The sequence below is a fragment of the Apodemus sylvaticus genome, chromosome 10 (assembly GCF_947179515.1).
Source record: "Apodemus sylvaticus chromosome 10, mApoSyl1.1, whole genome shotgun sequence".
Classification (NCBI taxonomy): Eukaryota; Metazoa; Chordata; class Mammalia; order Rodentia; family Muridae; genus Apodemus; species Apodemus sylvaticus.
This window is the reverse complement of record NC_067481.1, coordinates 12,291,318-12,318,332: the sequence shown is the minus strand read 5'-3', so window position 1 is coordinate 12,318,332 and position 27,015 is coordinate 12,291,318. Positions and strand designations below refer to the sequence as shown.

The 27,015-nt window shown below is 38.8% G+C and overlaps 1 protein-coding gene across 2 annotated transcripts in view; it reads right to left on the bottom strand.

The window, feature by feature from the left end:
* The window catches only part of Abca5 (ATP binding cassette subfamily A member 5), a 67,179-nt gene extending 43,454 nt beyond the window's left edge, over positions 1-23,725 (bottom strand). The window contains exons 1-9 of one of the 2 annotated variants that reach the window (XM_052196016.1): positions 23,629-23,725; positions 17,521-17,594; positions 15,182-15,304; positions 13,941-14,145; positions 12,544-12,705; positions 5,706-5,794; positions 3,609-3,838; positions 1,335-1,476; positions 126-314 (exon numbers count right to left, since the gene is read on the bottom strand). In XM_052196016.1, the coding sequence (XP_052051976.1) occupies positions 126-314; positions 1,335-1,476; positions 3,609-3,838; positions 5,706-5,794; positions 12,544-12,705; positions 13,941-14,145; positions 15,182-15,283 (1,119 nt within the window). In that variant the 5' untranslated portion in view covers positions 15,284-15,304; positions 17,521-17,594; positions 23,629-23,725. Of the gene's footprint in view, positions 1-125; positions 315-1,334; positions 1,477-3,608; positions 3,839-5,705; positions 5,795-12,543; positions 12,706-13,940; positions 14,146-15,181; positions 15,305-17,520; positions 17,595-23,199; positions 23,606-23,628 lie in introns of those variants that run through there. The other variant, XM_052196015.1, reaches the window with a different exon arrangement.
* Between the last annotated feature and the right edge of the window lie 3,290 nt (positions 23,726-27,015).

Genomic DNA, 27,015 nt, shown 5'->3' with positions numbered 1-27,015 from the left:
CATAAAATACCAGTGATATTTGTTTACAGAAAAAAGGTGATATTCGTGGCAGGACAAGATGCTGTGTGAGCTGTCAACAAGAGAAAGTACTGGGTAAATGAGGGCTGCACGAACGCTCAACCCACCTGCGCAATCCCAATCAGAAAGGCGCACTGACACAAAGGGCTGAAGAGCCACACCAGCGACCTGGGGAAACTTTCCACGAGGACTATCACCAGGCCGACAAATCCAAACACCACGGTGACGAAAAACTCAACGACTCCCACGTGTTTTGACTTTTTAAAAAGAGGTGTCAGCATTAAAGCAAAAAACACCTAAAAAGCATAAATGTAAGGTTACTGTATACCTTTTATATACTGACCCAAAGGAAAATTAACTTTTTTATGAAAGAAAGACACATTCATGGGAAAGTACAGCTACTAAAATGCAGTTTCTAACTGTTATGGAAAAATGCTTTGTTTTCATAACTGACAAATATTAATAATTATATTTTAATCTATATGATGTGGAAATATAACCACATTTATACATCAGCATCCATCAGGAGCCATGTGTTAGCTAGCTCCAAAGCCCACTGCCTTTATCCCCTCACCTCCCAATCCCCAACCTCCACACTGAAGCTTCAGACACATACTGCTGTACCCAGGCGTCATGAGGGCGAAGGAAACCCAGACTCGGGTCCTGATCTTTGAAAGACAAGCACTCTACCCACTGAGTTATCCTCCAGGTCCCCAGTAGCCTTTAAACAAAGAACCTGGTTTTAGACTGAGTGAAAAAAGTAATATATTAGGTTATTATGCTACAAATATGAGTTATTTATAATTGATTATTTTAAAGAATGGAAATGATAGTAAAATTATTTAACTATGCATATGAGCACATAAATCAATCATAATGACACAAAGGTCAGCCATTATATTCAGTCAATATATTAAATAAATATCAAGACTACCAAAGAATTAGATCTAAAGAATGACCTTGAAACCTTTAAACCTCATTGTCCTATAAAATACACTAACTTGAAAAGGTCAGGTCCTAAAGAAAGGAGAAAGTGCAGCAGTGTGCAGTCTCTACAGGACAAATAGGAACAATAATAGAAGACGTATGTGTAAAACATAATACAGCAAAACAAGTTAGATTTAAATATAAGATTGTACTGTAATTTTTCTAAGAAGCATGATAATATAATACTATATATACCATGTACTATTTGGTTATTTATCTGTAACTTATTAGTAAAAATGTCTTTAATGGAAAGTTGTCCAAGTTAGTCAAAGAAAAAGATCTTAACAACATTACCAAGGCACTGTGACACTTTGAAGTAAGATACTCACAGACGACAATCCATATAAGAAGAACAGCAGAAAGATCACGATGCTACTACTCTGTGGGAAGAGCGAGGAAGCTGTTGCGATGACGGCCATGAGAAGGGACATAAGGAAAATCAGACTTGTGTACAGAAGGACCCAGGAAAGCCTGTGGTGGAAGCACAAACACACTGCCGTCAGATGAACAAACTCTAGCGGGGAACCCACTTCACACTGAATGTCAAATCTGTTTCAGCCATTTTCAATGCATAAATCAATTTATCTGCATGTGTTCATGTACTGAACACTAACATTAGGAAATGAAGAATAAAGGACTAGCCAAGCCACAGGGGGATGTGACTGGCAGAGACTAAATGATCTCAGAGTCAAAAGCTTTACCATGCAATAGCAGTGCATGCTTAACTTAAAGCTCAAACTCTCAAAACCCCAAGAGCACTGGCATCGCTGATTCTCTTAAAATGTAAGAGTTCGCTAATTATTTTCTTTATGAAATGAACTATGCTTAAACCCCTGATGGCTTTGGCTATCATAAACCCAAAAGTCCTTACCAATTAATAGCAATAATTACTATACTTACATGATGTGAGCTACTGATTCATAAGAACAACTAGAATCACTATTTTAATTCAAGATTTCTCTTCAGTCAGAGCTCAGTGGAATTAGCATTAGTATTTAATTTCACATTTATTTTCCCATTAGCACTAAAGAATCATTTTAAAGAAAACTTTAAATTTATTTAATAATAAATTTATTTAATTGAGCTGATACATATTAAGCTCTTAGAGCTAAATTCATCTAGCAATCTCAATACAAAAATAATAATACAATGCCTTAAAGGCCATTTCTAGAACATTTAAGAAAAACAAAAGGTGGGTGTGCTGGTGCACACCTTTAATCCCAGCACTCAGGAAGCAGAGGACAGCAAGTTCCTGTGCATTCAAGGCCAGCCTGATTCACCTAGGAAGCTCCAAGACAGAGTTATTTGAGGAGACCCTCTCTCAAAAAAGCAGTGGGGGTTTTGGAGAGATGGCCAGTGGTTAAGATTGCGTGTTGCTCTTGCAGATGACCTAGGTTTGATTCTAACACCAACATGGTGGCTAAGAACTATCTATAACTCCAGTTCCAGGGAATCCAAACTCCTCTTCTGGCTTCTGCGGACACTGTATACACACAGTGCACAGACATGCATGCAGGCAAAACATCCATAAACATGAAATAAAAATTTAAAAAGCAAAGAAAATTTTAAGACATAATAATACCACTACATAAAGTTCTATACATGTTACAATAAACCAAATAAAAAAAAATGTAAAATGAGGGCTGGAGAGATGGCTCAGCAGTTAAGAGTACTGGCTGCTTTTCCAGAGATCCTGAGTTCAATTCCCAGCAACCACATGGTGGCTCACAACCATCAATAATGGGATCTGATGCCCTCTTCTGGTGTGTCTAAAGATACCTACAGTATACTCATATAAATAAAATAAATCTTTTTTAAAAACTGTATTTAGAAAATTGCTTTGTACATACAATAATAAAAAATTATAAACTTAATACAGTCTCCATTAAAAGTACTAACCTTCCTCTTAAATAGGCTAAAAAGAAACCAATTTTTGTTTGAAACAACATCTGGCAATCTAGCCTAGGTTAGCCTCATACTCAAGACCCTCCTGACTTGATTTCCTGAGTGCTAGCATTATAGGCAGGCACAAGCCAGTCAGCTTACAAACAGATTGTCTTATTACACAGTAGAAATAGAAGAGCAAAGTACTTAGTTATTTATAAATATCCATGTCTCTATAAAATTAGCACTGTATAAAAATGGCAATATATTAACCCTTACCTATAGGAACTTTTTCTCCCTGGTGTCTCTATAAATTACTTATATGTTCCCCATCTTAATTTACTGAAGTTCTCAAGTGAGGAAGAAAATCTGGAAACTACAAGTGTAGACCTTAATCTTTTTAACTAAGCTTTCAGTGTTAAAGATATGCTCTGATATGAAGGAAGGGCATTATTAGTCAGCTTCTAGTTTTTAGAGGTTTACTATCTTCCGTGCAATGATACAATGATATACGTGATGCATAACTCAAGGGTTCAAACAGATTGTGAAATAAAATGTACTGTCAACAGAAACTTCCAATAAAACAAGCAGCTAATTGACTAGCCTCAAATTCTAAGAAAAATGGAAAAGTCAAGTTGAGTAAATAAAAGTATACTGCTGAAGATCAGTCTATTTAATATAACTAGTAATTATACTAAATAGTAAATCATTGAACATACCAAAAAGCAGTGTCATGAAGGCCCATTATCTTTAAAAATTCCTTCAACTTTTTTTCTTTTTCTGCTACAATGTGAATTGCCAGAAAGTACCCAAAGGGTGAAAAGGCTATGACGAGGTAGATCAGGATGACCCCTCGGGGGAAGGTGTCAATCTCCACAACAGCAGCTTCTCCCATGATGACAGCTCTGGTTGACTCCAGCTCTCTCCACAGAGAAACATTGGTCTTCAACTATAATTAGAAAGTGTAAATACATTAAATTAATTAGTTCTAACAATAGTTCCTAATAAAATCTGGTTGTTATACACCTAAAAAAGTAACCTCATGCAAATAAAATATTGAAAGAGTCACACTCCTGCAATAAGAGTGAGTGACCATAGTATCATAATATAAACTAGAATTCTGCTTTTAATTCATTCTGGATATTAGAAGTTTTAAGACTGTGAATGAATAAATTTTGATTGATTCATCCAATAACATAAAACGAAACAATTTTATTAACACCTTAAGCAGAATAAAGGGAAAATAAAAATATGTTTCAATTATGAAAATGGAACCAGTTCTCTGAAATCTTTCATTTCTGATAAATAAATGATGTGTACCCAACTATTACTAATGACAAAATGGCATTCTTTAAAAATTCAACTGGGGCTAGAGAGATGGTGCAGCAGTTAAGAGCTGCTCTTCCAGAGGACGTAAGTTCAATTCCCAGCACCCACATGACAGCTCACAATGGACTCTGTAACTCCATCCCAGGCGATCTGACACCCTCACACATACATTCAGGAAACACACCAATGCACATATAATAAAATAAAACATCTTAAGAAAACAAAAGCTATGTTTCTTCAAAGCTGAGGGTCAAAGGAAGGATTAATAGCTACCATTCCTACAGCTGTATTTTAAAAAGTTCTCTTGGGAGCTGGAGAGATGGCTCAGCGGTTAAAGACACTAACTGGTTCAAATCCTAGCACCCACTTGGCAACTCACAACTGTCTGTAACTCCAAGGTCTGACCCTCTCACATAGACATATGTACAGTCATGTCTATGTGCATAATGCCAATGTGCATAAAAACAAAAAGGCAAACAGATTTTTAAAAAAGAGCATGTTTTCTTACTGCTTTAAAAACCAATACATGTAGAAAGAACATAGCTATAGATTTGTGTAATAAAAATGTTGACCAATTCATACTTCTAATATCTAAATGAATGCCTAAACTACAAATCTGTACTACCCACAGTGGTCAAGGCTTATAATAGCTAATGTCTAACTAAAACATGATTAAGTTTTGTAGTATCATCTAATGTTTCAGTCTTTATCTTAAGCACAGCACAATTGAATTAGCACAGTATTACAAACCTCTAATACCTTCATAGCATGCAAGCTGCTAGAATTTATAAGAAAATTTTACATACATAATTTATTTCGATTTTACAAGAGTCCTGTCACAAAGAAAAGCAACACTGTTACAGTCAATGTGAATCTGCTCCTCAGTTTACCAACTAGGAGGGCCAGGACTCTTGCTTAGGTTTCTATCCTACTTGTTTCTATCCCACAGTCATTCGCACATACTCTGAATGTAGAGTCCAAAGGCCATAATTTGGTCCTTTGTCAGTGATTCAGAGTCCCAAAGTTACTTGATGTTACTTTATTTCAGGTTGTGTCTCAGAGGGTTGTTAAACATTAAATGAATTATACTAGAACACAACTTCAAAACTGTTTAATAAATAAGAGATAACTGTTTATGAAATAGAAAATAAAATCTAGCACTACAATTAAGATAATAAAAGTAGCTACCTTCTTTAACTTATATGAATTCAAGGGGAAAGGTCTAAAAGCTCAGATCCTTCATAATATAAGAATATTTCAGAAACATTGCCTATAATCAATAAATAAAATAAAATAAATAAAATTTAGTATGTTAAATCATATTCATAAAACTATCCAATAAAGGCTTCAAATTTCATTTTATCTTTTTCTCAAATGATAATATTATGTAATATTTATATTTTTAAGTAAATTAACCAAATTTGACTTTAAAGAATTAAGGAATAATTGTTAAAATGCGGTCTGGTTTTCTTCCTTTGTTCCTTTACCTGTATGATGGCGGCATCTATTGATGCCTGTAAAACGGTAAACCCTGAAGACCAGTACTGGGCAGCATCACATGACTTTGAACAGCCTGCTATAGGGAGAAAATATGCGACATAAGATTCTGTACAATACTGTGAGTGCTTTCTTCTGAACTAGTACAAGGCAGGTTAGCAAAAGAACACAATCAATCATTCGCTAAAGGACCAAAGAAAGCCAGGAACTATCCCTCAAAGACAAGTATCTGTTAAGATTCCTACTGATTTGAATGCCCAGACTAAATTACACATGTTGTGGTGGCACAATGGGCCAGTGAGTAAAAGTGCCTACCACACAAGCCTGATAACCCGTTTTATCCATGACAGCCACAAAAAGCCAGATATGGTGGTTATGTGTAACCCAAGCATTCCTGTGGTGAGATGACAGACAGAGATAGACAGAGGGTCATGGGCCAGCTAGCCTGAGTATAAAGCAATAGAAATAACAGAAGAAATCCTGCCTCAACAAGATAAAAGAAAGCCAATTTACGAACGTTTCCTCTGATCTTTAACACAGATGCAGCAGAAGTTACATACATACATACATTCATACATACATACATACATACCACATAACACACATACCCCACGTAAAGCAAAATTTACATGTGATAGGATACTGAATGGTTGTCAGGTTCCATCTAGGAAAGGCTAAAGGCACGCAAGTGACATTCTGGAGATAACATATCATATTGCATGGTCTGTGATGGGTGAACTTTAATTTGCAAGGCCTTTAGAAATCTCATCTCAGAATTGATTCTTGCAGCTGATATGCCTTTCTTGTCATTAAATTAACATAATAATTCCTGGGCATTAGCCCATCCTATTGGTCAGATTTTCTGCAGATCAAAGAAGATGTATTTTCTTGTAGCAATGCTATGCAGATAAATTGGTGATTTCATAATTCCTAATAATGGTTTTAAAGAATTCCTAAATTTATACACGTATATTTTGAGCCTTCTAAAGAAAGTGCTGCAATTAAGGCTCTATAATAAACAGGATAACTGCACTATGATAGAAAACAGGCTTGAAACAGATTTATGATCAGGGAAAACATTGCTTTTGGGCTAACTGTAAAATCATTATCTAATAACTAAGGTCATAAACTGGAAATAGATAATTTATTGGAGGTGTGAAGACAAAAATAAAACACTGACTAGATTTATCTATACAAAACTTCAATACTAATGAGACACAAGGCAGGTGATTTGCCTCTTGACCAAAGCAATGCTAACTTAAGACACAGAATTAATGTTTTAGGGCTGGAGAGACGGGTCAGTGGTTAAGAGCACTGACTGCTCTTCCAAAGGTCCTGAGTTCAAATCCCAGCAACCACATGATGGCTCACAACCATCCATAAAGAGATCTGATGCTCTCTTCTGGTGTGTCTGAAGACAGCTACAGTGTACTTACATATACTAATAAATCTTAAGAAAAAAAAGAATCATTGTTTTAAACACTTAATGAACCCGTGTAGCTAGTGACAGACAATAAATGTATAATTAGATAACTAGTCTTAATGGAAACACATGTAACTATCTCTGTTGTACCTTCTTATTCAATTTATGATTTGAATTTATGTTTGAACGTGTCAACTTTTGAAAAAAGATGCTTGGAATATCATGTGATCATGCATCCTGAAAAAGCACAAGAACTAGGAACTATGACAAGAGAGCAGAGAGGGAAGAGAGCAAAGACAGCAGAGAGAGAGCAGAGAGAGAGAGAGAGAGAGAGAGAGAGAGAGAGAGAGAGAGAGCAGAGAGAGCAGAGCAGAGAGAGAGAGAGAGAAGAGCAGAGATCAGAGCAGAGAGCAGAGCAGAGAGAGAGCAGAGAGAGAGAGAGAGAGAGCAGAGAGAGAGAGCAGAGCAGAGAGAGCAGAGCAGAGAGAGAGAGAGAGAGAAGAGCAGAGAGAGATCAGAGCAGAGAGCAGAGCAGAGAGAGAGAGAGCAGAGAGAGAGCAGAGAGAGAGAGAGAGAGAGAGAGAGAGAGCAGAGAGAGAGAGAGCAGAGCAGAGAGAGAGCAGAGCAGAGAGAGAGAGAGAAGAGCAGAGAGAGATCAGAGCAGAGAGCAGAGCAGAGAGAGAGAGAGCAGAGTAGAGAGCAGAGAGAGAGCAGAGAGAGAGAGAGCAGGCGTCTTCTTACCATGACACAGGGTTTTTTCTTAACAGTGGGTTTCTTCTTACTGACAAGGGCAGGGCTTTTTCATACTCAATATAAAGGTAGAAGCTTTTGCTTTCTAGGAGCAATGAAGGTTGGAGCTTATTTTTCATCCAGAATGAGTGAGTTCTTTCTGCATTGGTGCTTGCTCAATGAAACCTACTCATAGGGGCTTTTGCTTTGCTCTATCTACCAAACACATATATACATGTATGTATGTATGTGTGTGTGTGTATATATGTAGGTAGGTAGGTAGATAGATAGATAGATAGATATAAGTATATGTAAATATGCATGAATACTTGTAGAGTGGATGAGACAGATGGTTGGGCCCAACAAAAAATGTAAATAGCACGTGTGCATATATAAATGTATGTGTTACTGTGCACACTACTTGTGTAAAAGTTTTTCTAAGCATGACTTTCTCTTCCCAGTTCACTAAAAGTCACTCCAAGCCTCCCTCTTGCCTGTCCAGCAAAAGGAGAGGATTCTGGGCAAGAAAGAAAGGAACCTTAGCAAAAAATCCTCTACTGAATTCCCTACTGCTATACAGCATAGGTTAATTGCCAGAGAATTATAAAGTAAGAGTTAAGTTTTCCAACAATTATTCAAACACAGAGAATTATAAAGTAAATGAGAGAGAAAGAGCTAAGTTTCCCCAGTGCTTAATGAAGCACAGAACAGTAAGAAAGAGTTAAGTTCCTACAAGGCTGGAGATCATCAGTCTTTGGCCATGTCCCACTTCAGCCCCTAAGGCCTGGCAGCGGCAGATAATAAATGAATAAAGATGAAAGTTCATTATAAATATAATTATTTAAAAGTCACTTTTCTAGGGCTGGAGTTAAGAACACTAGCTGCCACTGTGGAAATCAGTGTGGCTGTTCTTCAGGAAGATGGAATTGATCTACCTGAAATTCCAACTATACAACTCTTGGGCACATACCCAAAGGATGCTTCATCCTACCACTGAGACACTTGCTCTACCATGTCCAATGCTGTTCTCTTCATAATAACCAGAAACTGGAAACAACCTAGATGCACTTCAACAGAATACTGGATAAAGAAATGTGGAACATTTATACAATAGAGTATCACCTACTCAGCCACTGGGGTGGGGGGAAGACTATCATAAAATTTTCAGGCAAATGGATAGAACTAGAAAAACAACATCCTGCATGAGTTACTGCAGATCTAGAAATATGGAATATATCCACAGACGTGTGGATATTAGCAGTGAAGTCAATGACAACAATCCATAGAACCATATAAGGTAGGCATAGAGTAAGGGACTAGAGGGAATAGACAGATCTCATGAGAAAAAGGAACTATAACTACTATTTATGAATATAGTGAAGAGGAGGACTGGAGAAGGAGATAAAATAGGAACAGGAAGGGGAGAAGCAGATGATGGAGGAAGTATGGGCAGAGACCACTAAAGTTAAGGGATATTTGAGGGCTAGTATGGAAACCTACTACAGTAGAAACCTAAAATATATACATATATGAAAGTGATCAAAATGAAAACACTAGTGGGAGAGACAAAGACTAAATTAGCCATCTCTTGTCACCAAATGAAACATCCAATTGCAGGTTTGGGTAACATCTAATTGAGTTGTTGGCCAAAAGGGCCCCACAGGAATCTCCAAACAGTCCAAGCTATTACCAAAACTCTAGGTTACTTTCCACACACTGACAGCAAAGCCCTACTGCTGAAGAAAGCACCTACACAACTCCCTAAACATGGACATGTCAAGCTGGTGCCTCCATAAACTGTCTACCCCTGTGTTCCAGCATCTTTGTTATAGAACAGCACTGTATACGCCACCAAAAGAAAAACGAAAGCACCAAGCCAGCCACAAACCTTTTAACTACAGTGGTGAGCTACCTACAAGATATGCTGGGACAATGATGGCACAAAGTTTGTGGTAGTAACCAACCAATAGATGATCTGAATTAAAGCCCATTAGATGGAACCCACAACCAACAGTGCTTGGGTAACCAAGAACTATGGACTAGAGAGCCCACGAGCTTAGGACAAGACCAAACAGTACAGATCTAAAAACAGATAAATGAAATGGTGATAAAATTCCACTAATGGAAATCTGCTACACTCGTAGATCTGTGCCTTATTCAGCCATCATCAGAGAAGCTTCTACTGAAGTGGATGGAAACAAGAATAGAGACCCATAGCTGGACATGACACAGAGGCCTTAGAACACTCAGCCCTAAATAAGATGTCTCCAGCATATCCCTCCCCTCGGGGCTCAAGGTGGCCAAGAATCAATGCGGGTGTCCTTAGCTGTGACTCACAGCATTGGGAATATGGAACCTGAAGAGGGCACCTCCTGTAGCCAGGCGAGAAGCCCAAGGGAGCCACCCAAAACCTATCCTGACTACAAGAAATACAGAGATAGGGGTGAAGCAGAGACTGAGGGAATGACCAAATAATAACCAGCCCAACTTGAGACCCATCCCATGGGCAAGCAACAATCCCTGACACTATTAATAATACTCTGTTATGCTTGCAGACAGGAGTCTAGCATGGTTGTCCTCTGAGTGGCTCCACCCAGCAACTGACTCAGACAGATGCAGACACCCACAGCCAACAAGTGGATGGAGCTCGGGGACCCTCCAGCCAGGCAGGAGGCGGGGCGTAACCCAAAAGCTGTTGCCTGTATGTAGGATATGTTCTTCTAGCTGAACTGCCTTGTCTGGCCTCAGGAAGTGGATGTTCCTAGCCTCACCAAGTCTTGATATGCCAGGGGGTGGGGGGATGCCAAAGGGGGACAACTCAGAAAGGAAGGGGAGGGGTGGGGGAAGAATTATAGGAGGGAGAGTGATGGGGAGGGGGACAGTGAGTGAAATGTACAGTAAATAAGTTAAAAAAAAAAAGTAAAAAGAATGTAAGAGCCAAGGTGAATGGCAGCCACAATAAGGCCTTCTAAATCAGTAGGAGCAAAGCTCACATGAACTCGCAGAAACCATGTGCACCAGGTCCTCCGAGTTATACCGTGGCTTCCAGTTTGGAGTTTTTCTGGGTCTCCTGAGCATATGAAGGAGTGGGTCTCTGCTCCCGGTGCCCTCTTGTGGGCTCTTTCCCTCTGTCGGTCTGTTTTGTCTGACTTCAATGTGATAGTTTTTGTTTTATCTTTTATTTTGTTATATTTCCTTTAAAGAGGGATGAATGTATGTAAAGCCATGCACTAGGATAATGGAGCTGTCACTTACGCCTGCTAGGAGAGGGACAATCAGTTTTCTCCAATGGAGTGACACTGGGTAGTGTCATGACACAGTGTAGATGAACCTTCAGAATCAATCACATGGTCAGGAAGAGTGGGCCAGCAAATCACAGACTCCATGGGCTTTTTGTATGTGTACTTTTATTTAGATACAGTTTGAGGGTTTTATGTGCTTTCTAAGCTTTTAAGTATCTTGTTATTGTATTGGGGTTTTGGTTTGTTTTTTGAGAAACAAAGTTGAGTGGGCAGAGGAGAAAATCCTGAACAACTTTAATATACTAAAATTTTAAAATTCTTTTAAATAAATAATGTGAAAAATACTGATTGATTGATTGACAGACAGGAAGGAAGGACAGAAGGAAGGAAGGAAAGAAGGAAGAAGGAAGGAAGGAAGGAAGGAAGGAAGGAAGGAAGGAAGGAAGGAAGGAAGGAAGGAAGGAACAAAGGAGGGAAGGAAGGAACAAAGGAGGGAAGGAAGGAAGGAAGGAAGGAAGGAAGGAAGGAAGGAAGGAAGGAAGGAAGGAAGGAAGGAAGGAAGGACAGACAAACACTGGCTGCTCTTCCAAAGGACCTAAGTTCAATTCCCAGAGGTGGCTCACCACCACCTGAAAATCCTGTCCTGACCTCTGTGGGCACAAGGCATGCACTTGATACACATGCAAACAGGCAAAATATTCATAAATGTAAAATAAAAACAAATTGTTTTTCTGATTTAGGATAAATTATTCCACAGTACACACTTCAAAGCATCTGACACATAAGCAAGTTCAAATTCATAAAAAGAAATAAGAATTTTCCACATAAACTTTTAGAATAAAGGAAAAACTTTCCATACTTAATACAGTGACTTTAATATTGTACAATAAACAGTTGATACTATCTTTTCATGGGTTTTAACAAGAGTTTTCTATGTTTCAAATGTGAACAAGAAATTTCATTGGTAGGAGATATTGAGATTTTAAACATTTGTATCACAGCACAGTTAGAATGGTTACATGAAGGAAAAATATTTTTAGAAAGGCATACAATGAAAGATTCAATTTTGTCTTTTAAATATAAATGGTACTTATACAAGTATATTAAAATTATATTGTTGTTATTTTATATAGCATACACATACTGTTCACAGATATACAGATATCTGCATACCCAATTTTTCTTTATGGATACATGTGCCCCAGATGGCCTAGGACTCACTGTGTAAACCAGGCTGGCCTTGAATGCACAGGAAGCTGCCTATCAGTAGGTAGGTGCCACCACATCCAACCTCATACCTAAATTTATTTATGCTACACATGACAGTTTCCATAAAAATACGTACAGCTGAAAATGACAATACTGGACACAATCTTAATTTGAGCATAAAGAAATGCACTTAAGACTGAGTTCAATGATTAGATAGTTACTTACCTCTTGAATCCATATAAATAGAAGACACTGGAATCATATCAGGAAAAAAACGAAGTTCATAGGACATGATGTCTTTGAAAACCACACCTACGAAGTTGCTGGACTTAGAAAGACTGGATGCTAGTAATTCTTTCTCACTTGCATATTCTTCAGTAATTATAACTATAAAATATTAGAACAATGTAAGGAATTCACAAATGGCAACGGCATACTGTAATGCAGTAGATCCATTTTATAGTTACATTTGATAAGTGGAATATTTTATCACTATTTTGTCTTACTAATTTCTTAGAAAATGATAACTGCAAAGAAAATAATGACATAAAACTATAAACAGTATTATTTTATAGATAGTAAGTTGTGACCTGATTACATAAATCATGAGTACATATTATATAATTTCTGTCTATAATACAGTAAAATATAAAACAGTATGTAGGCTATTTCATCAAAATATGCTATTTAAAATTTTCAATGCATTGTAATATATTCTAATTCTATATTTTAATGCTGAATAGTTTTGATATCATACACTTTTAATTTTTAGGAGCTTTTGGTACTGAAATAAACCTTTGTCCTTGAACACATTAGGTTCACTTTTTAAAGTCTATAAGATTTCAGACAGAAATGAAAATGTAAAGATAACAATGTAATTCAATAACCTGTTTAAAAGTAAAATGACTCCTAATGATTAAAGTTTTATTTTTAAATATTTGTTTCTTCCAGGCTTGTCCAGATTTTTGACACTGTGATACAACATGATTATCTATAGGGTCCATGATCAAGAATCATTCACCCAAATTACCAAAACACTATATATATGCTAATGTTTAAAGTAAATTTGTGTGAGCCGTCTTCACAGCTATCCTCTTCCTCAACTATATGTAGCCTATGACCCACAGTTGAACATCCCTAGATGTAAGTCAACAATTATGGCAAAATTCTGCAATAAAACTGAGTAAAAACCATCCCTCATACCTAATACGGCTTATTCCTCCAGAAGCGAAATGGAGAGAGCCATGTAACCATTTTATCACATCAATTAAGACTATTTTAAAAAATATTTTCTCTTGCAGTTTTGTTTACATTAAGTTGACTTCACTACAGAAGCTGCAGGAGTTGTGGTCAAGGGGACTGGTATCTAACTTCATTATTCATTAGCCGTGTAAGTTCAGATGAGTGTCTTATCTGAACTCTCCAAATTTTAATATTCTCATACATGAACCCGGCAGATCATATTGGACTGCTCTAATTCCAGCTCCAAAGGATCCTAAGGGTTATTATCCCTCCATGGGATAATAACCTATCATACCTATCACATACATGTACATACACTCACACAAACACATACGACACAGGCATAAATAAAAACAAATATTTTTAAAAGACAACAATACCATCGGGAAGGTGATCAGTAGAAACTCTCTCCATGATGCTGCTTGTAACGTTCGTCACTGGAGTATATCCAAGAATAAGGTTGGAAAGGCTAGATTTGTCCATAGGGTTGAGTTCTATATCAGATACTTCCTCATATTTCTTATTGGGATGCATCATGCTAATTAATATCAGCCAAAATAAGAAAAAGAGTGGAAAAAGAATTTCCTAAAATAAACAAAAATGAAGTGATTATAAAGTACAGGCATAGTGGCAGAAATCAAGATTTCTTTGCCAACAGCACAGGTAATGTAAGGGGGATGAACACTGTGGCCTCTCACATGCAGAGAGAGTCAAAGCAGCCCTGCCCTAAAACAGTGTTGAGCATCCAGAGACGACATAAACACCGTCGGTCCTTTTCAATACATCAAAAATCAACTTCAATTTTACCGAGATGTTTTAATACTCAATTTTATTATATAAAAATAATGTTTAAATGTCTTAGGGTACTGATTTAAGACCTACTATAATTGCCAGGCAGTGGTGGAGCACACCTTTAATCCCAGCACTGGGGAAGTAGAGGCCAGCCTGGTCTACAAAGGCAGTTCTGGGACAACCAGGGCCGTTCGAAGGAGAAACACTATACTAAAAAACCTCACTATCCACTATATCTACTCTTAACATCTTAAAACAACTTATAAAACAAATTCCTGCAAGGATTAACATTAAAATGAAAGGCTTTGGTAAAAAAAAAAAAATAAGTAAATAAATAAATGAATACTATTTTACTAAAACTAATACTAAGATTATACTAGTAAAATTATACTTAATTAGCTTTATGGCCTAGGAATGAGCTATCTTATTCCTCAATTGTTTTGCTAGTTTCAGAAGAACAACTCTTGTGACACAATTTTAGCATTCTTTGACAACTCACTTCAGAGACCATAAAGTGGGAAAACAGGGAGGGGGGCTTACAATTGTGTAGTGGTAGATGTTACCTCCTCAGTGGGGAGAAAGTGCATGCCTAACGTCAAAACTCCATGGTGATGCAAATCGCACTGAGGGTCACTGATATATTTAGGAGCATTTGCTCATTCCTTCCTATCTCACTATCATAAGCAATAAGTATGCTTTTGTTTTATTAAAAACCCTGAAGAAAATAAAACTATAATAAAAAATATTTTCATCAAAACTTTCTCTTAAAAGTAGAACACATCAAAGCAAAACAAACTATAAGAAGTCATAACGAATATTTTTAACTTACCTGAACACTACTTTTTTTAGTCCTGCATTTAACTAGGTAATTTTTCAGTAGGAGTGTTCTGGTCTGTCTCCAGACTCCCACATCCCTAATTGCAGTAGCCATGTTTTTTTCTAGGTCAGGTTACTAAAAGGAAAACAAACAAACGTTGAACTACACAATAAAGCACATGTGTTATCTAATGGCAATAACATACATGTTTTTCATTCCCAGGTAAAATGAAGTTAAGCATGCTGCAAGCCATCTCTCCTACTTGTACAGAACACATCAGAACAATCTGGCAATAGTACAGAGTGTCTAACATACGAAACAGGGCAGCTTCAAAATCTGCAACAGCCCCCAAGCCAGCAGTGAGCTTACCACCCTGTCTCCTTAGGGATCGCTCAAACTGAGCATAGAGACATGGGCACCACAGAAACATCTTAAGAAGCTAACTTATAATTCTGGCTCAAAGAAAACTTAGTCTCATACTCAAGGAGATGTGGAAGTGTCAAGTTTTTATTTCTTCCCATTCTTGACCATGTCCTTATCCCGAAAACCCCCTGGGTGGCAGAACCACACCCACTACGGTAATGAAAGCCTAATGCAGCAAAACTTGAAAGACAAAAGTCCTCTGTTTGGTGGGGCTGCAGTCTAAGCAAGCTGAGCCAATTCCTACTCTCCAGTACACTGCTCTCCAGTACACTGCTCTCCGACCACTGGGTCCTGAGGAGCAGTTATCACTGTGTAAGTAGCACAGTGAACCGTCTCACTAGAGGACCATAGCAGCAGCCAGATGGAAGGAGAAAACGGGCAGATCAAATAAAATGAGGAGCTCCAGAATGTGCATTTCATCAAATGAAGATGCATTCGTACAATGTGGGGAGAAACTGACACCCCACAGCCTCCTGAGGGGAACTATCAGCGTGCTTCACAAAATTAACAACAAGCTTCATACTTCAAACAACCCCAAATTACTTGGCAAATGGCCAATACAGCCCAGTGTCAAAATGACAGTATTGCATGAACCATAAAAGCACAGCATCTGCCTTCAAACTGTGATGGTGCTGTCAGACCAAAAATTCAAACAAGTCCAGCTTAAAAAGAAATTATTTATTTACGGAGTAGAAGATGGGTCTCGGTGGGCTAGAGTCATCATCTCCACATTAAAAAGTCCTTATTTTACACAGCTATAATAGTGCATCAAAATGATCAATAAATTAACTAACATGGACTAAGAATCAACACTAAAGTGGCAAAGTAGGAGCAGGAATTAAAGCCTAACGTAAGACAGAGATAAAATCAGATTCTGGGAAGGTTCCATGTTTGCATGTGCTCTCTCCTGGCTTTGTAGATTTTGCTGGTCTCAGAAAACTCTCATACATGGCAAGGAATCATCTATTTGGCTTCAGTCTGGCACACAGAACAGCAAGTGGTGTTTGCTGAAAGACAGGAATTAGTCGGCTAAGATCTGAAGGACTAAAGTTCCTACCCACAAATTTTAGAATTATCTGACTAAAACTTCAAAGTAGGTAGTGATCTTCTGGGAGACAGAGAAATCAATTTGAAACTAGATGGAAGCCTCCCCCTCCCCCGCTGATGACTAGCCCTCACAGTGCTGGGGTAAAACTGTCAATAAAATCACTCAGCTGCAGACCCTAACTGCAGCCCTACCAGCTAGCCAAACAAGGGAGTCAATGGCATAACTGGCTCAGAGTGGCACGTCTGTTCCAGACGTAACAGGCATGAAATCCATACCAGAAGGGAATTCACACCTGATACTGTAAACCCATCAAAATCGCCTAGGGAAATCTTGGGCCCCAGAGGGAAAACGACTACAGTTGTTTTTGCTAAATGAACACGGTGTGTGTCTCAAACTGCCTTCTTAATAACTATGTTTATATCCATAGAATAGTGTGACTATCAACTTAGGGGGACCACACTCCTCCCTGAGGAGCCATAAACAGTTAATGGAGGGGAGGGGGATATCATTTTCTTCAGTGGTGTGGCCATTTTCCTTACTAAGGTACAAAAGCCCCTACCCATTCACCCATGCTCAGGCAGGCAGCCCTAACTAAATACACTGCCCCACAAAAATAAAAGTTTTTTGTTTCTTGTTTGTTTGTTTGTTTGTTTTTAACACAAAAGTAAGCTAGGCCTTGTTAGGAAGAGTTTGATGGCAAGGCAAGAAACTAAGGGAAGACAATGAGCAGAACATGACTGAAGTGTGTTTTTATATATGTATTTTTTCTTGAAATTGTTAAAAATTGATAAAAACAAAGCAAACAAAAACAAAAACCCCCAAGGTTTTCTTGTTAAATTTTCCAGAGTTACCTTCGCTGCCTTGTTTGACATAAACCTACCTACACAATGGCAGCCGCTGATCTGAGTCCTCTCCAAGACAAAGACGACCTGCTCCAGGTTCTGATCACATCCACTTCAATTCGGAAAAGAGAAAAGAACTTTTTAGAAGCAGTTTGCTTCTCCAGAGTAAATGTTCATTATTAAAAGTTCACTTTTTATGTGCAGAGAGCAGAGACTGGCCTAGAACATTTTTAAATTAACAAAGAAATTACAACTTCTACTTTGTCACTGATATGTAACCATAACATATTGTAAAGGTTTAAGAAGGAACTAGAAACAGCACAACAGAAGCAAGCAAGAGAACACTGATAATCATCTTTGTGCCAAAATACTAATAATAAAAAGCCAAAGAAAAATAAAAAGAAGACATTCATTCTAAGGTGATTTGCTTCAAAACAAACAGAAACATCAACTCAGCATGAACATTACCAAGCTGTCTGCCAAAACACAACTTACTAAATACCATTACATTATTCATTCAAATTGAATGTTTAACACTCCATTTTTAGATACTAAATCCTCCACAGAATAACTGGATTCATATTATTACTTCTTTGAGCTTTTACATGAATTCAAGTTTGAGTCTCTTGTCTGAAGTTCACAAGCTTAGCTAACCACTTCACAACTAATGAGAACTTTTTAAAACAAAACTAAATCCAGGCTGAGTCTATGGACCATGTCTTTAATCCCAGCAGAGGTGGCAAGGGGTCTGAGTTGGAGGCAAGCCTAGTCTACACAGTGAGTTCCAGGTCAGCCAGGGCTACCTAAAGGGACCACAATCTGTCAATAATGATAATAATAATAATTATTATTATTATTATTATTATAAAAAACATTATTCCCACCCATCAATCTTCACAACACATACATACCCAACTCTTATCTCCTCCCTACAACTACCCCTTGAGTTGCATTCATTATATTTTCTTCTAGCAGTATGGAATTTTTAATCAGGAGACCAGAGACTAAAAAGTCATAGGAACTGAATTTACCTTAAAGACAACACTTATGACAATATCACTTTTCTGCCATTAGGTTTTCTCCTAATGGGAAATTCTTTATATATATATATATATATATATATATAATGTATTAATATTTGGTTTATGTATATGAGTAAGCTATCTTCATGCACACCGAAAGAAGGCATTGGATCCCATTACAGATGGTTGTGAGCCACTGTATGGTTGCTGGGAATTGAACTCAGGACCTCTGGAAGAACAGCTAGTGCTCTTAACCACTGATGCATCGCTCTAGCCCCTAATGGGAAGTTCTTGTTATGTTCAAACTTGTTTTTTCTTCCTTGGGGTAATGCTCTATTATCTTCCCATATTTTTTTCCAACAAAAAGCATCTTAACCAATACAACAGAGGCACCAAAATTCAACAAATATAATGATTACTAGTGCTTGAAGCAGTGGTAGAGTATAGTGGCTAAGAATGGGCCCTCTTTAATCAAACCAATTAGCATGAATTCTGCCTCTGTCATTTCACAGCTATGAGATGTTAGAAAAGTTATTGAACTGTTTTGTCTGCATTTGCCATTTGTAAAACAATTACAGTGCCTACTTGGGGGTTCTTAAAATGACTAAATGAATTGGTACATTTAAAACTGAAATCCTGGTACAAGGCAAGTGATTAATTATAGATGTTGATCAATACTACATATAAAAGTAGTAGAACCATTAAAGGAATAAACAATATCATATTATTGGAAGAACTATAGGGTAAATAAAGGAAAACTGATGGAAATGAAGTTATCAGAAACAGAGTCTCTATAACAGACCCTGTACAACAGAGCCTCTATAATAGTGTCAATGGCCACCAAAGACAAACTGGTAAACCAGAAGTAAGACTGAATCACGAGACTCCACCAGAATGGAGGAGTATGACAAGAAAGCACAAAGAGAAGAAAACAATGAAGAACAAAATCCGTTACAGATGGGCACACAGGAATCACTATGGTGACTGGTCATGACTCTGTAAATTTATTACTGAAGGGCAGGTCTAATTGCATGGAAAATATTACATTTCAATATTTTTACGCTTCTATTCATTCAAGTTAGTGAAGCCTGACAGTAGTGATAAGGACACTACAGGCAGTGGTGGTACACACCTGTAATCCCAGCACTTGGGAGGCAGAGGCAGGCGGATTTCTGAGTTCGAGACCAGCCTGGTCTACAGAGTGAGTTCCAGGACAGCCAGGGCTACACAGAGAAACCCTGTCCAAAAGCAAAAAAAAAAAAAAAAAAGAGTTACAAATAAAGCATTTCACAAGCCAAATACCAGAAAATCAGAAGAATTTACTATGAGTGCATGCTTATTTAGTTGCTCTGTGTGTGTGTGTTCATGTTGGGAGCTGGTTCTCTACTTCTCCGTGTGGGTTTAAGGGAATGAACTCAAGATCTGTAGGCTTGGCCACCAAGTACATTCAGCTACTAAGCCATCTCACTGGACCGAGAATGTTTACTAACTGAGAAATTTGAAAGTTAGAGGCTTTTTTTTAAATGTAAGAGAACCCTATCATTTTATTAATTGCCTTGTCTAAAATGTGCTTTTAAGAGATTTGTCATTAAGAAAAAAATCTCTAACTTATCTAAATTACCATTACCTCTGTCAATCATTTTGGCAACAATGTAGCAAGTATTTTGGAATAAACAATGTCATTTATTTTGAAAGAGGTAAAGTCACCTTGAAATTAAAATGTATTATGTAGAGCCCATTTTTAAATCCATGTTTTACTTCTATGAGGTATGAAGCAAGATTAGCTCATATAGCCAGGTGGCGCACGCCTTTAATCCCAGCTCTTGAGAGGCAGAGGCAGGCATATTTCTGAGTTCGAGGCCAGCCTGGTCTACAGAGTGAGTTTCAAGACAGCCAGAGCTACACAGAGAAACCCTGTCTCAAAAAAAACCAAAAACAAACAAAAACAAAAAACAACAAAAAAAAAGATAGTTCATATAAAAAAACTGAGCAATCTTTATATTCAGAGCTATTTACTGATAAGAACTGGTCAATGATCTTCTTAGCATGTTTGAGATTCTTGGAAAGGCTCTCAACCGAAAATAAGTTCAGTGCTTCCAAAAGATGACTGAGGTCATATCTGGCCAACTCAAGCAAAGGTAATTGCCACTGCTTTATTCCCCTTTATACTAAGTATGTCTAACTGTAATTAGTTAACACACTATATTACCATTTTTATATCTTCATCTTGACCCTAACCCGTAAGATCCTTAATGAAAACGAAATGTCTTATGTTTGCTTTTCTGACACCACCAATGGTAATCATCTTAACACAGTTTCCTTTCTCAAGTCTTTCCCTGAGAGTCCTTACAGACTACAGGTCTGAAAGCTAAGATGGAAGAGGTAGTGGTGTTCATATCCAGCCCACACCTTGTACTGCATCTTCCAAGAGTTAACAACCTGTGGGGGTGGGGAAGGGAGATGATATCGGGGTTTCACTGTGAAGCCCTGGATGGCTGTCAACTCCCAGATATCCACCTACCTAGCAAATATCCACATTTTTTTAAGTGTTGGAAGGAAAAAAAACAAATAGCAATAACTATGACAGGTGAAAATATAAAATTCAAATCTCAGGGGGTCTCCATACATCATATGAAGTTGTGTTGGATTACACCTGTGCTGCTTCATTCATGTGTTGTCTCAGACCACTTTGAGCTATGAAGGCAAATCTAAGCAGACAGAATCTTCTCAGTCTTCAAAGCCTATGTGATTTACTTGCTTACTCTTCATCCAAAAAGATCCACTAATTCTTTTCATCAACTATAGGAGACGGACGTAAGTGGAAAAAGCAGGTCACTTTTCTAACACGCTCTAAAAAGTGTCTGCACAAAACAGAAAAAGTATCCTACTATCACTAACTTAATATAAATCAAATTAAATGCAATATTGCAATTCCAGTTGATGGAAAGAGTTAGAAAAGAATTTGTAAGCAGAGAGAAAACTATGGAGACACTGAATTCCCAAAGGATATGATCTGTGTAAAATGAAGAAGAGATCCACAAGCCGGAGGAGGCACATGACACCCTGGAATGTAGCAGAGCACGGGTGTACACCCTAGACAGCAATGTAAAGACGAAACTGACAACAGGCTGGGAAACGCCTTGTTTGCAATATGAAGCACTGATCATGTGAACCCCCAAGCGGCACCTCCAGTCCTCCTCTGTACCTTTTGCACCCAAGAGAGATGCTTCACACTTTACAAGTCCGTTGACGTCCCCAATCTTCAAAACCCCTATATCTCCATCTCTAACATTACCTACAAGCTTCGATCTAGATTCCTACTTCAGCAAGAAAACAGAAACAATCAAAAACAACCAAAAGAAACAGCTCCACTCTTCCAACCACTCACATGTGTGTCTCCAATAACATACATTTTAAACAATGTGCTTGGCCGCCTAGAGACTCCATCATCCCTACAACCCTAAACAACAAAACATAAATGCCATACAGTTTTATCTATACTTTAAATTAAGATTTAGCTTTTTGAAAAGAGTTGCTAATCTATCCAGCAATGCACTGAAAGAAAAACCTATCCAACTACTTTACTGCCCTTGCAGTGGATATAATAAACCTTTAAATGTGGCAGAAAGCATCATAAATGCTTTCCTCATTGATCTTTTAAAATTAACCAAAGTGGTGATATAGTAAAAGAAGATACTAATGTCAATGAAGTTTAACCTAAGTTTTATGACAGTATGTCTTGCTGAAGGAAAACTATGTAACAGTACCCATATGGCAAGTTAGCTAACAGCTTTCCTTATATATAATATTTATAAAATATAAAGTTTGCACTGTATAAAAGTCAAGTTTGCACTTAAAACTATTTCCAGTCTACACACTAGTGAAGACTACAATTTATATTATTATGAATTTTTTCACAATTACTCTTTCAATTAAACTCAGTGGCAGACATTACATACTATATTCATCTAAGGAACTTTAGGAACAAAATTATTGTCTGGAATAAAAAGGATAATAAACATGTAATGGGTTAATAATTTTATACAAAATTTAAGATTTCCCTATGTTTAATATAATTTGAAGTTTTGCGTTATTAAGAACACATCCAATTAAATGACCCACATTCAAAGATCACCTTCTCTTAAGTCTGCTTTCAGGGTAAACACACAAAGTGTTCTCATAAACGTTCTCATCTATTTAGTGTTCTCTGACAATACATCAAAATGCTCTCTGGGCAAACATAAAATATAGTGGGGAAAGCACCAGACTTAAAGAGTGTGGAATCTCTGCAGGAGAATCTCAGCACCTCATTTTCCCCTAGTCGGGACCTTAATAAAGTTATTTAACCCCTTTAAGACCCATTTCCCACACTGAGTACCATCTCCAACCTCTGGGTTGCTGTCAAGATGAAGTAATACTGACCCTGGCTCTGAGCCAGGCTCTAACCTCATCTTGGGCTCCAGAACGTCCTTAATTTTTGTCCTCAGACTTGATTCTTTGAAAATGTTTAGAGAGCTGGGGCGCAAAATCCTCAACTCCGACTGCCCCAGAGGCCGCTGACCCGCCATGTACCTCGCTTTCTCCTCCTCCCTGAAACCTTTCTGCGCCTGGGAATCTTCGTTAGTTATGTTTGGGGAATTCAGATATTTTTCAACCCCAAAACCGTGTCACAAGCTCTGCAGCTCTTCCTCTCACCCCGAGTCCTCTGGTCACACACGATCCGATCCGATCCGATCCGCTAACCCATCTGCGCCCCAAGCAGGGCGATGCTCCGGAGCCCTCGGGAGGAAGACTGCCTTCGATTTGGTTTAGGTTTTTATTTAATTTCGGTTTGTCCTTTCTTTTCCTTCTGCCTCTCTCGAAGTTCCGAGGACGTCGCCAGCCCCACGGCCTGGGGGTGGGTCCCTGTCAGCGCCCGCCACCCGCCGGCATCCTCCGGCTCCCCGAGGCCCGCCACACCCTCTCCTCGGCCCCCAGCTGCTCGGCCGTCCCCGCCGTCCCCGCCGCCGCGTCACCTCTCTCCACGGACGCGAATGGCGAGCGGCCTCGAGCGCCGCGGGCCTCGGCGTCTCCTCACCCCGGTGTCGCAGTCGCAGCGCCGCCAGGCCCACGACGCGAGCTTACCTGCGGCGACCGTGAAAAGTGACTGAGCTCGGAAATTCTGCGCCTAGACGCGGTCCGCGAGGCCGAGCGCGCGCGTGCCCGCCGCCCCGCTACGCCAAGAGAGCCGCGCGCGCTGCCGAAGACACGCCCCCTGCCCGCGCCTTGAATGCACCTGAGGGCGGGCGTACGTAACGCGCGTGCTCCTGGAACTCGAGTCGGGAGCGCGCATGGGGGCGGGGCTACGGGGAGGCGGAGCTCCGGCGGAGGTAGGCGCTGCGGCCACCTCTCTACGAATTTGGCAGGTCCTGCTGGCCCAGCTCTGGAGCTCAGAGCCTCCTGGAGAGCTCGCTGCACCCTCTATGGAGACTCGATGGGTTTGAGGAAACTCCTGTCGCCTCATGAAGAGCGGCCTTGGTTCTCCACCATCCCACCTGCCTCTCTTTCCTTGTATTTAAAGAGTTGATGAAAAAAGTTTCTTGGTCACTCCTGCTGCAGCATCCTCATTTCTGTAAAGATTGCCTTCGACGGGCTGTGGTCAAAGCCTTTAATCCCAGCACTTGGGCGGCAGAGGCAGGCCGATTTCTGAGTTCGAGGCTAGCTGGTCTACAGCGTGAGTTCCAGGACAGCCAGGGCTACACAGAGAAATCCTGTCTCGAAAAAAAGAAAAAAACAAAACAAAACAGATTACCTTCCCCTCTTCAGTCTCAGACTGCGACTCTGCACATCCTTTCTGTTCTTTCAAATATCCTCTTAAAAATCTGCAAGTGTTGACTTCTGGCAGAGACTATATACCACACTTAATTTTTACTTAAAATGCAAACTGATATTCAGAGTTTCGTTGCCCAAAGAGATCGAAACAACGCCAGAGATATTGCAAAGTAAAGTTCACAATACCAAAATTACACATCCCTGAAGAAGACTGATCCTTTCTTCTCGAGAAGCCACAAACTGACAATAATCACACACACACACACACCATTCATGCTGGAATTTTTGCTGGCTTGATCTGGAATGTGTCTTGTGTGCACAGTCCCCAGTTCTATGTGTTACACCATTATTTTTGAAACGTTTTCAGCTCTGTGAATATGAACATCATTCATACATATTTTGTGTATTTGTGTGAGCTTCTCAAATTTAAAACAAAGTCTATAGAATGTGTTCTGCCGTATTATACATGTGGGTGTTTTGCCTGCATGTATGTGTTCCCTATCATACAGTGAATATACTTGCATTTCTCATCATCCTGACACAATGATATCCTTCCTCTCAAACACCCCGCTTGGCACCATATTATTCCTTTCACTGTCTTACATCTATTTTTCTTACACCAATTTAGATTTTCAGGTCTCGAGAATCATAGTCTATGGTAAATACTGCTAATAATACTACAGATGAGAGAAAACACCTACAAGACAGAGTATGTAAATATTTCTTATCTTCACAAAATATCCCTACTCACTTAACAAACTTTTACCCATAGAAACAGAAAATATTAAAATTACAGTTCTCTGTAAAATTATAGGACTGGATTTGTAGTTCTGTGACAGACTGCTTGCCTAGATTGCACAAGGTCCTGTCTTTAATCCCCAGCAACACACACACACACACACACCTTATAAAATAGACAACAAGATAATAGGCTTGTGAAACTAACATAGAACACAAGGATGATATTTTAAATAAAAAGACTGCTACAAATTAATGTGTGGGTTATGACATATTTTACTGCTTCTAAGTAAGCTATTTATCAGACCGTTTGTATCTTGTAAACATGCTGGTCACACGGTGTCTACCTAAATTTCCACAATTACCGGGTTTTGATAGTAAAAAAGCAGCTGGAGAGGAAGATGTTTCTTTCCTCATTTCTGTATCTAGGAAATAGAGCCAAGCAATACGTACGTCTTGGTTGTCATGGAGGCAATTGGAATCCCCACATCTCATTACTAAGATCTTGCAGACAAATGAACCACACGGGAGTTCATAGAATCACAGGAGTTGCGGCTTGACATTTAAGAATGCTCAGTGGCCGTAGGAAATTAACAGTGGGCCACAGTTCTCACCAGTACTTAATGTGGAATAAGAGAACAAACCTTGCTACATAGAATATCAACTTCCAACCTGATAAATGACTATGTGTGTCGCTGCTTTTGCTTGCTTGACACCAAAGACTCATTTAAATGGATGTTTCTAGGCCATTTTGCTAAAATTAAGATTACTAAATTATGTGTGGTGGGGCAAGTGAAAAAGGCCTCTGTAGGATTGTGTGTTTGAATGTTTGGTTCACAACTGGAAGAACCCCTTGGGGAAGGATTGGGAGGTGCGATCTTCTTGGAGGAGGTGTGTCTGTGGGACAGGCTTTGAGGTTTCAAAAGCCCACACTAGCCTCCGTGCACATGCACTCTCTCTCTCCCTGCCTGTAACTGGAAGATCAGATGTGAGCTCTCAGTCCATGCTCCAGCACCATGCCTAGCTGCCTGCTGCTCTATTTCCACCATGATGCTAACGGACTAACATTCCAAAACTGTAAGCAAGACCCTAGTTAAATGCTTCTTTTAATAAGTTGCCTTTTTCAAGACGTATTCTCATAGCAAGAGAACAATAACTAACTCATCATTATAACAATTTTGTGTCTAATACACATAGTATTGTATAGTATTAGCATTATTAACAGGATGTTAGGAAGAATATGTACCATTTTAAAATCTTACTAAACAGTATTGGTATTTGCCATTTCTGAAAGTTAAGAGGCGTGTGGCTTCTAGAATAGCTATAGTTTGGATTTTTTTTTTCAAATAGATAATCTCGGTTTAGCATCATGCATGACCCAAAAAAAAGTCAGACTAGGCTATCAACGTAGAAAAATAGTCAAGCACCTGTAACACTAGAATCCTTGACTATCATAGCCACTCTGGATGAAACGATGGTTAAATGACTCAAGAAGAGATTCATGGTCCTGAGTGGTTGCTAGGGAGGCAGCCAACGGAATGAGTGCTGAAGTAATTTCCAGTCTGATATCTTTGTTGTTATTAAAACCATGACTGTTGTTACAGTTACTCCTATTTCACAAGGTGAAAAAATTAGTATTTCATCCTTTTTATTTCTCTAATCAGGGAGATTTTTAAGAGCTGACAAAGAGATTGCTGTGTGGAACTATAAAGTCAAATCAGTGTTTAAAACTTGGTCACCAAACAAGTGTTTGTCATGTGTCTGGATTTTGGTTGTTTGTTGATTTGTCCTGTTGATAATTTATTTTTTTTAGAACCAAAATATACACCTCAGGCTGGCCTCAAACACCTTATGTAACTAAATCTGGACTTCCATTCCTGATCAACCTGCTTTTAGCACCCAATGGTACTGAAGGCTTGTGCTACCAAGCTGAGTAATGCCTGGTATTTGAAAAGCAGGCAT